Here is an 11,480-nt window from a genome sequence, read left to right as displayed (position 1 = left end):
GGCCAATAATTTCTTTGTCGACATTCTTCGACTGATTTTGGCTCAGAATCCTTACTATCATGAATGATATTTAATGCCACATTATATGCAAATATTTCATTGACAATTGTCTTATTTCGGTCCCATTTCTCTCCTGTAAAGACATAATTTATCGAGATCTCGTCATTTTTATAATTTTTAGGTACCTGAACGTCTTCTGGTGTTAAAACTATATCAGAATTTTGGATAACTTCTGGTGTCTTTACTATGTCTTTTTTCGAGAATTTTTGTCTTTGGAACCGACAGACTACCATGCTTCTGGCATGAATTTGTTTCAGTGGCAATTTGTCCGACTAGGACATCAATTCAAATTGGGGCATTTTTTGCTGATATATAAGATTTGGTTATCCTCTTTGTATCGAAAAATGCATCAGGCAATTCATTTGCTATTATTTACAAATGTATATTCTTTTGAACTTCTAGTTTGCATTGCCCTGATCGAGGATCCAAATGCATCAAGGATGATGCATTCCAATTAAGTTCCTTTTCATGAAGCTTATTCTCTTCCCCTAATGTTGGAAATTTTGATTCATCAAAATGACAATATGTAAATCGGGCTTTAAATACATCCCCAGTTTGTATCCCAAGATACCTTACTATAGAGGGAGAATCATATCCAACATATATCCCCAATTTTCTTTGGGGTCCCATGTTGGTGCGAGAAGGTGGTACAATGGGAACATATATCGTACACCAAATATTCTTAAATGGGAAACATTTGGCTGCTAGCCAAAAGCTAATTGTATAGGAGAGAACTTATGGTAACTCAATGGCCTCAAACGAATAAGTGTTGTGGCATGTAAAATAGCATGCCCCCAAATCGATGTTGGGAGATTTGTTCTTATTAGTAAGGGTCTAGCAATTAATTGGAAGCATTTAATAAGTGATTCTGCTAACCCATATTTTGTGTGAACATGAGCTACTGTATGTTCAACACTTATTCCATTAGCCATACAATAAGCATCAAATACTTGGTAAGTAAATTCACCAGCATTATCAAGACGAATTGCTTGATTGAATTTTCTGAAAACTGTGCTTTTAATCGAATAATTTGAGCTAGTAATATCGCAAACGCCAGATTGCTAGAAGACAATATGCACACACGTGACCATCTCGAAGATGTGCCTATTAGGACCATAAAATATCTAAAAGATCCACATGGTGGATGAATAGGTCCACATATATCACCTTGAATCCTTTCTAGGAATTCAGGGGACTCAAATCCAATCTTTACTGGTGATTGCCTTAAAATTAACTTCCCTTGAGAACATGCAGCACAGCAAAATTCACTAGATTTAAGAATCTTCTGATTCTTTAGTGAATGTCCATGAGAGTTTTCGATAATTCTCTGCATCATGGTTGTTCCCGGATGACCCAATCAATCATGCCAAGTTATGAATTTATTTGGGCTAGTAAACTTCTGGTTTACAATGGCATGTGATTCAATTGCACTAATTCTAGTATAATACAACCCAGATGAAAGTGAGGGTAACTTTTCTAATATAACCTTTTTATTTGCATTATGGGTTGTGATATACAAATACTCATTATTTTCCTCATTCATTGTTTCAACATGATATCCATTTCGGCGAATATCTTTGAACTTAACAAATTCCTCAGAGACTTGGTAGATAATAGTGCATTATTTATTATAAATTTTGTTCCTCCAAGAAACAAAATTATAGCTCTTTTGGAGCCTTCTATCACATTACCCGAGCCAATAATAGTATTAACATATTCTTTTTTTGGCACAAGATGGGTAAAATATATATTACTTTTGAGAATGGTGTGCAAACTTACACTATCCGCAAGACAAACATCTTCACTATGTGTCCTTTCCATTCTCTTCAAAGATAAATAATAATAATAAAATGAGTAGAAGTATATGTGCATAAAATTATTTTCTTGATTGAAAATATTTTTCTAAGAAGTATAGTATATACTAAAAATTTTATTATTATTATTATCTTGGTACATTCAGTAATTTTGAAATTCATAAATATTTTATTAAACATTATTTATATACCTCATATTTGAAATTCAGATATATAGAAAATAAAACTTAACAAGAAGTTTCATGAATACTTAACAAACAAACATATTAAACTATTTCATCATTGATCAAATGGTCAATATTTCCTTCAAAATTCTCAAAGAAATTAGATACATCATAATGAGTGATAGAATTTTCAACATCATTTGAAACAAAATTTGTTTCTTTTTCTTTGTCATCTTTTTTCAAAGATGCTTGATAAAGATAGACTAGGTGCCTTGGGGTACGACAGGTACGTGACCAATGGCTCTTTCCACCACAACGGAAACACTTATTGTAAGACCCATAATTTTCAAAAAAATATTATTATGGATTAATTTCAATTTATTTATTCATTAAAGACTTTATTTTTAGAAATTATCTTATGAAAAATAATTTAATCAAGTTTTGACAATTAAATTAAAAATTTTACTTAATTTTATAATTATTGAATAATTTTCTATATTTAAATTATACAGCTTAACAGTTGCAAAAGAATAAGAATTTTATACAATTTAATTAAATAATAGAGATTCTAGAATTTAATACTTTAATTTTATAAACAAAGAAAATTAATTATATTATCTTTAATTTTAAATTAAAATATTCGATTAAAAGTCAATTAGTAAATTAATAATCAAATGACATTTTTAAAATTGTTTTAATATTTTAAAATTAGGTTTTTAATTAAATACTCTATACTCCTAATTTTATTAAAACTATCTAAACCACCCTATCCTAATCCTAATTTACCACCATCACCCCCTCACTCCTTATGCCTCAGCCTTCAGGAAAAACAAAAGAAAAGAAGGGAAAGAAAAAAAAGAAAGGAAGAAAGGGAGATCTAAGAAGGAAAAGAAAAGGGGGAAACGGAAAGGGGGAAAGAGAGGGAAGAGACAGCTGCGAATGGAGGAAGAAGAGCTGTTGTTGCCACCGCAATGCCACCGCGCCATCGCCACCATTCCATGGAGCCGAGCCCGTGTCACCGTCGCAAATGAAGAAGAGGCCGCGTCAGCTCTCCTCCAAGCCGCTGCCGTCAAGGGTCCGTACCAACACCGTCGTCGCTGAGTTGGTCCGCGCCAGCACCGTCATCGTTGAGTTGCTTCGTCTTCCAGCCTCCATGTCGTCGTCGCTATGTTGCCACGAAGAGGGAGATCGGGAAGAAAGAGGGAGTTTGCATACGTTGCTGTTGTTGGAGGGCAGGACCGTCATGGAGAAGGGTTGAGCAGTCACTGCCGTGCCTCAACCGCCGTTGATTTGCTACCGCTGTTGTTGTTGGAGGTCGTCGCCGTCGCCAGAAAAAGGGAAAAAAAGCAAGAATGATGCCGGATAAGGGTTTTCCATCGCTACCGGTCCCTGTTGGATTCCACCATGCAGAAAAGAACTACGCGAGGGAGAGAGGGAGAGAGGGATACAGAGCCGTGTGAGCCAGAGGAGCCACCATCCTTGCCGTTGCTGCCACGGTCGCCGGTGAGTCTTGCACCGCCATCAGAGTCGAAGATAGCACCAACCTTCTTCTTCTGGTTTTGATTCTCTTATTCTTGAACCTGTACACTTTTCCTTACTATGCTTTCATCTTGTTTCTTAGTCTTTTCTGTTCTGAGTAAGGAAAAACAATGTTTCTGTTTAACACTGCTGCTCTGCCTTCCCTGTTTGTTGATGGAATTATCATAGGTGATAGTATTAATGGTACAAACAAACTATTGGAGTTGCTGCCACTGCTGAAATTAACAAAGAAGAGATCATCACGTTTAAATTCGACGGGGTTCAACTAACTGAGGTAGGGGTGCTTTTCTAAAACTTGTTTTATTTCCAGAGTTGTTATAAATCAATATTAATGCGTAAAATACATTTTGTGATTTCGTAAGTCTTATAAATTGAATTGAGTTGTTTTGGATGAATGAGATTATTAGTTCGATTTATAGATTGATCGATTGAGAAAGTGAGATATTATGATTAGTTGATTGATGTTGTTAAAGTGGTTTTCCTTGAATTATTGGAAGAGATTTAATATTGGCATTTAGTTTAATTTTGAAAACAGTTTGATTTTAGAAAAGATTTAATTTTGAAATTTGATTTGATATTGAACCCGATTTGATATCGGAATCTGATTTTAAAACAAATTTGGAAAGGACTTGGTATTTGGAAATGGTTTGTTTATCGAGAATAATTTACTATTTTGGAAATGGTTCGAACAGGGCTTGAGGAATGGTTTGGTTTGAAACTGTTTGAGAAGACTGAGAATTCTTAATTATTGATTGACGCTGTTGAATAAAGTTGGTTTAAATTGCGATTTATAGGATTGGTTGATTGAATTCAGGATTTTTTGATTTCCTCGGGTTGAGTATTGTTGTTGTGATCATGGTTATTAGAAGTGATTTGAATGATTAACAGGCATTTGGTTTGGTTTGGTTGAGACCTAAAAAGGGTGGCAGAATCCGAGTTTTAGAGGAGATGCTGCCGAAATTTTATAAAATTGGAAGTTTCATTTGAAGTAATTATTTAAAAAAGATTTATTTTTAAACATTATAAGTTTTAAGATTGATTTATTTATCAAAGAAAGAATTATGTTTTGAATTGGGGTTGTTGATGAACGGAATGGAAAGGAGGATGATGAGGATTGACTTTGAGATATGATTTTTGAATGAATTTGGAGATGAGATATGGATTGATGAATAATGATGATATTGAGAATGACTTAGATATTGATGAATGTTGAATGAATTATCCATATGGCTTATGAAATTGAGTTATCTGAGACACGAGTTTTCCTGGGTAGACGCAGTGGCTTGCCACCACTTGCTCCAGGTTGAGACTCGATACTCTATTGGCCTTACGACATAAGGGTGACCGAGCACTTATAAATTCCCGAAAATGGTACCCCCATTAAACGGTTTGATATTTATATATGAGAAAAAGCTATGCATAGACTCATGGGGATGCGCGTCAGGGGACAGTCCAATGGTTTAGCAAACTGGACTTGTCGGGTTGGCTGTATAACCGACAGATGAGCTCATTAGTCATAGGACATGCATACATCATATGCATTTGTATGCTTTGCTTGGGTTTGAATTTGTTTTGGTTTGCCTAATTATTAGACTGTTCTTAATTGCTACCTGAACTATTTGCTGTAACTACTACCTAAATCTGTAGTTTTCTTGTCTGTTTTGCCTGTATTTGTCCTAGTGTGCCACTTTTGAGAATGAGCTTTGGTACTTAATTGGTGATAGTGTGTTGATTGACTGTGTGGTTGGTTTCTGATTAAGATTCTCTTATACGAAAAAAAAAAGTTTTAGATTTCTGAAAGATTAAATACTGTTTCTTTGAAAGGGTTTTGAATGATTAGCTACTAGTTTTTAAAAGATTCATAAGGCTATGATAATCACTAAGCTCGAAAACAGTTTTCTTATTAAATATCTTCTTATGACAATTCTTAAACTCCACGGTGAGACCATGTGGTTAGGTTCTCACCCCCTACAATTTTACCTTTTCAGGAATCGGGTGAAGGAGCATTGTGAAGAGTTATACTGCATTTTGGTTTATATAATATTGTATTAATTAGATAATTTTTCTTCCCTCGCCTTTGTTATTACAATTTTATAAGAGGGATAGGAGTTGCATGTTTTATATGTATATTACATTATAAGCTATTATATAAGAAGTCTTGTATATGAATCTATGCCTGTTTGTTTTTTTAGGTAAAGTATTTATTTCCGATTTTTCAAAATATCAGCGATACGGTGCCGAGTCATAGGCTCCTATTTTAATATTAAGTATATAAAGTGGTCGTAATACATCTTTCTATTAGAGTAGCACAGCCGGAAGCGTGACATTCTGGTAGTGAGGGTATTACACTTATCCTCTGTTGATTTATATTGACCAGAGTTTCTTTTTTTATCCCACTTCTGGTGAGTTCCTTTCTTGTAAACATAATTCTTATTCCTTCCATAATTTTTCTTGCTACCAAAACATTACCACTTACCTCTTCTGGGGTAATGATTTGCCGTATTTGCTTCAGAAAATGGGGCGACGCCAGCTGGGCATGCTTCATGATTCCTTAAAAGTAACTCATTGTTGGGTTCAGCAACAAGAAAACAAGAAATTAACTCAGAATACTTTTTAAATCCTTTTTCTCGATACTGCTGCTGCAGGCGCACATTCGAGGCATGGAAGGTTGAGAAAGTTTTCTCTAACATATCATTATCAGATATCTTTTTCCCAAATAATTTCAATCGTGAGGTGATTCGAAACATTGCAGAATTATATTCATTTATGGATTTAAAGTCATGTAGATGCAAGTGCGTCCATTCATATCGGGCTTGAGGAAGTATCACCGTCTTTTGATGATTATACCTTTCTTCAAGGTCTTTCCACAGATCTGCATGATCTTTTAATGTGAGATATTCATTTTTCAATTCTTCGTCAAGATGACGATGAAGGAAAATCATGGTCTTGGCTTTATCCTTCTGGGATGTATTAATTTCAGCCTTAATGATATCTCCAAGATCCATTGAATCAAGATGGATTTCAGCATCTAGTATCCATGATAAAGAGTTATTTCCAGATATATCAAGAGCATTGAATTCAAGATGAGAGAGTTTCGACATAATGAAAATTTGTTACCTGAGTCTTCCTAAAATTTGATTAGAGTCTCATGTTGATAACGTGTTGTAAAATAAATAAATAAATAAGAAAGAGGTAATAAATATAAAATAAGGAGGTATAATTAGATAGCAATATTCACCACAATTACTATCTCAATATAATAGAGATGATTAATATATTTACTAATATTATATATAAAGAGTGAGAGAAGTATTCTAAATATTTATAAAATAAAGAGAGAGAGAATTGTATTAGTAATATAAAAGAAAGAGAAGATTATTGTTGTTATTGATGTGTTATCATGAAAGGCTTAAGCCTCTATTTATACACATATGGAACTTTAATTTTCCACACTCTATTAATTAAAAATCAAAATTTCTTTCATTGAGAAACTGACCCGTCCAAAAATTAATGGGCATCCAGCTCATTTCTCATTCTTATCACAAAAAATTCTTCAAATTTTGTAAATACCTTTCATAAATAAGTACTACTCGTTAGTTATACAACATTTTTTGAGTAAGATAGACTGACACCATAGTTATCAGAATCGAATCGGTAATCAAGCCGGTCATATGACTGGGTCACCGAATTACTAGTTTAACCGGTGGGTCATTGATTCACCCGATTAACCCGGTCATAATTAAAAAATATAAAATTATATAAATAAAACTAAAATAATTTCTTCAAACTTAAAATGCAAGTCTTTACAAATATTAATAATCTAATATTAATTCTTAAACATAACTAATAATTAAAAAAAGATAATAAACTAGTCTCTAGTACAAAATATGTTCTCAATTTAAATCAACAAGAACAAGTGAAAGATAACACAATATATGCACTTCATAGTAATTTTTCCTGTTTTTTCCACAATTTCTTTACAATGACCTATCAGTCTTTCCTCTATTATTATAAACTCTTTTAGTAGTTAGATCAGGGGTAGGAGTTGCTGATAATGCTTGTTCTTGAGATGGTGGCATTTCTGATGGTGTTTGAGATGAAGATATTTTAAAAATTCTAGCAAAAAAAACCAAAAATATTTTCAGCAACAAAAGATTTACTTAAGTCAATTTTTAAGCAACACAGCAACCACCACCATTCCACCAAAGTTCACTAACTTTGTGATTCAACATACAGCAACTCTAAAAAAATCCAGCAACAAACAACAACAGCTCTAAAAAATACAGCAACTCTAAAACAACACAGCAACCAACAACAAACAACAACACTAAAAAACTAAATGCAACATCAGCAGTCACCAGATTCAAGTTCAAGAATAATTCTAATTGAAGTAATAACCACCAGATTCAATAACATCTCCAAAAAATCAAATACAATAATAATAACCACCAGATTCTATAACAATACTAACTAGTAACTAAAATATGCTCAGCTTCAAGCCTTCAACAACTCTAAAATTCAGTTACAACAATCAACAGCAACCACCAGGTTCAGTATTTAACAACAATTCTAGTAAAAGACTAGGGTCAAAAACTTGAAGGGAGCTCACCTAATTAACTGATTTCCAGACCGCGACCAAGAAGACGACCACTGCCATCTGACTGGCCCGAAGGAGCAGATGTAGAGATGCTTCTTGATTTCTGTCTTCTGTGAGCTTTCTGTCGCCGACGAAGAGAACGCAGGGCAAGAGCACGGACCGCGACAACGACGAGGTGAGGAGACAAGGTGAGAGACTGAGAGAGCGACGACGGGAGGCCGTGACCGTGAGAGACTGAGAATGACGATGTGAGCGGAGTAACGATGAGAGAGGAGAGACGATAGAGTGATGAGGTGCTGATGAGGGTGAGAGACTGCCGAATGTCGCCGACGAAGGAGCAGAGAGACGAGGTTGGCTGGGGGGTTCCACTGGAATCAGACTAATTTCTCATATTAGGGACAATGGGAAAGGGAGAATAGCCATTAGAGTTTAGTTGAAGGGGCAGGGGTAACCGAAAGGTAAACGACGCAATTTCGATTTAAAAAAAAAAAGAAACATGATCCGAACTGGGTTGAATTAACCGGTCGGATTATCGGGTTTAACTAAAACCCGCCGAGTTGAAACTGGATTCTACCGGATCCAATACAAGATCGGTTCAACAAGTGAATCGATTCGGTTAGATGACTAAATAACCGAATTTTTAATCAAACCGGCCAAATTGAGCCGAATTTGATAACTATGACTAACACTGTACATGTGCAACATGAGAACACAATTACTCGACGTATAAGTAGATTGAATGTTCTAAAAAGTTACATGTTCTTCATTCAGTTTTATAAGTTCTAGAGAGTAGTGGAATTTTCTTCGAGGAATATCATAACCAATTCACTAACAACTACGTTTGAGGATGAATAACTCGAAAGAAAAAATTCATTTGTGCACCTTAAACTATAATATTCAAAATCTTATCAACTTTCACCCTTATTTTCCAATATAAATATATTTACACAAAAGAATAATAGAATACACCAACAATATAATTTTTTCAGCTGAGTAAGAGTAACCGAATTCCTATTTTCTTTATCCACCATCTAACTACTGCCTCTGAGATTTGCCTCAGATGTCTAACACTAAATTGAGAGAAGAGATGGATTTTATTATCCGATTAAAATAATATTTAAATCTCATTTTTAAATTGATTCTCTCTTTCACTTCTTGACTTATATTAAAAAATATTTATATAAATACATAAATTTTTTTAATAAATTCAAAAAATAAGAAATAATTAATTTCAAGAAGATATATGATATTTTGATAGTTATATAGGCTGATTCAACTAACCATAATTCTATGAAGTATGAACTAACTCCCACCATGTAACGCGGACAAAAAGAATGGAAGACGCTCACCACCATTAACATCAGATCCAAGTTGGCTTCGAAGCACACGACGCTTGGAGACAACATCGTCCGGCAACAATTTTACCCGACACAACGGACACGTGGCGCGGTATTCTTGCAGCCACGTGTCCAAGCAGTCCCTGTGGAACACGTGTTGGCATTTAAGGCTCCTCACTTTCTCCTCTTCCTTGAACTCCGACAAACACACCGTGCACTGCACGTGACGTGGTTTCATCTCATTTGTGTACGGAATCGTTGGGTTCTTCTCTTCGATGAATCTCAGGTACTGTAATTTTGCAATTGGACCTGTAAATGATGATTCTAGCTTCTTAATTAAGATGATTAGTTGTAATAGCAGGTATGCTAATAGGATTATTATTCTGCCGCAAAGACGGTTGAAGAGCTTAGAGAGAGATGTCATGACGGCTGCTAGATAACTAATGGATTCATATGCAAATGGTTTTACTTTTCTATACAAATGTTATGAATGATCATGAGTGATATAATATGTTTTGACGAATACTTGTACTACTTGAGTTTGAACTTTGAAGAGGTTAATTAGAAAAACTGAAATGTCAAGGGGACAACAATAGAAATATATTTTTTTTAGGAAAAATATTAAAAAGATTAAATTTATTATTTTTTATCATGAGTTAATTATTAATATTTAAAAATATAAAATAAAATATATTGTTAAATTTTTAAGTTAAAAGAATTATTGAATTGATGATTAAGTGATGATCGAAATAAATAAATCTGATGATTTTTTAGTATTTTTTTATTTAATATAATATATAATTTTATATATTATTTATAATTATAGATTATATATTTATTATATTTAAAAAATATCTATTTATTTTAATAATAATTAAAAAATATAAAATAAAAATTTAATATATTAAAAAATTAAAAAAATAAATTATAACTTTTTATATATAGTTTTCAAATTATACATTAAGAGTTAGGATGATTAGTAATAGATTATCAAATAAATTAAAAATCATAATTAATACTCCTCTATTTTGTAATATCAATGTCATTTGTGGATTTTCAGAATTTTAAAATATTTCTTTCATTTATAATATTTAAGTAGTATTATTTTTTAAAAGAATTATTTCTAATAACAATGTAATCTTTTTTAAGATTTCTATTTATTAGTACGAGAATACAATTTGATCTAGTTAAAAAGATAGATGATTTTCTATTATTATTATTATTATTAAATTATTTTTTATTTTTCTTGATTTGTAATTTTTATTTTATGACAGATATAAAATAGAGAGAGTATAAAATTGGTCAATATATTAAATATTTTGAGTCTATTCAAATTCAAATTTTAAGAATGTGAAAAGACTCCGCTAAAAGTCTTATACCTTTCTACGAAATTGTAATCGAATTGATGATCCAACAACATATTCTATATACCATATTTCGTGTTGACTGTGCCAACCCGATTACCCAATTAAACATGCATTTTCGTCTCGTATATTTTAGGAGTTTGAAATTTAATACACTTGTCTTGGTCATAAAAACTAGAAAAAAAAAATTCAAGAAAATGCAGGCATGCTGTTTCATAGGGTGGGCCTCATAAAAAAACAACACATGAAATGCTAGAAATGTTGTAAGATCTCAAAAAGAAGCAAGATTCGTTGGCTGTTTTTTATTTTTTATTGTAGAGTACACTAATATTTTTATCCACAAAATTAAAAGTGCTAATATATTTATCTATAAAAAAATTTTTACTATTTGTACCATAAAACATGGGTTTCACATAATAAAAATATTCAAACACAAAAAATCACCTAAAACACCAAATTATTTTTATCTTCACCAATACTACCATCATCCCTCTTTCTCTCTTCACAATTTTTTTTTTTTTTTTCCATTTCCCATTTTTCTCATTCTTACCTCTCTTCATAGTGAACTTTCGCCGCGGCCTCTCCCAACGCTACTGCAGCGGCCA

The 11,480-nt window shown here is 32.9% G+C and overlaps 1 protein-coding gene across 2 annotated transcripts; it reads right to left on the bottom strand.

Annotated features, from left to right (window-relative positions):
* Window positions 1–5,738: 5,738 nt before the first annotated feature.
* On the bottom strand, window positions 5,739–10,018 carry LOC130957425 (uncharacterized). Of its 2 annotated transcripts, XM_057884281.1 has the most exons (3): window positions 9,524–10,018; window positions 8,187–8,542; window positions 7,483–7,693 (listed from the first exon to the last, which is right to left on the bottom strand). In XM_057884281.1, the coding sequence occupies exons 1-2, from the start codon at window positions 9,933–9,935 to the stop codon at window positions 8,187–8,189; spliced, it is 768 nt and encodes a 255-aa protein (XP_057740264.1). In that variant the 5' UTR covers window positions 9,936–10,018; the 3' UTR covers window positions 7,483–7,693. The 2 variants fall into 2 exon arrangements, with proteins under 2 accessions (XP_057740263.1, XP_057740264.1); XM_057884280.1 differs by lacking the exons at window positions 7,483–7,693; window positions 8,187–8,542 and adding an exon at window positions 5,739–6,449.
* Between the last annotated feature and the right edge of the window lie 1,462 nt (window positions 10,019–11,480).

This window comes from Arachis stenosperma, chromosome 10 (genome assembly GCF_014773155.1).
Source record: "Arachis stenosperma cultivar V10309 chromosome 10, arast.V10309.gnm1.PFL2, whole genome shotgun sequence".
NCBI classification, from domain to species: Eukaryota; Viridiplantae; Streptophyta; class Magnoliopsida; order Fabales; family Fabaceae; genus Arachis; species Arachis stenosperma.
Note: the sequence above shows the minus strand (reverse complement) of the source record. Positions and strands in the feature narration are given on the sequence as shown.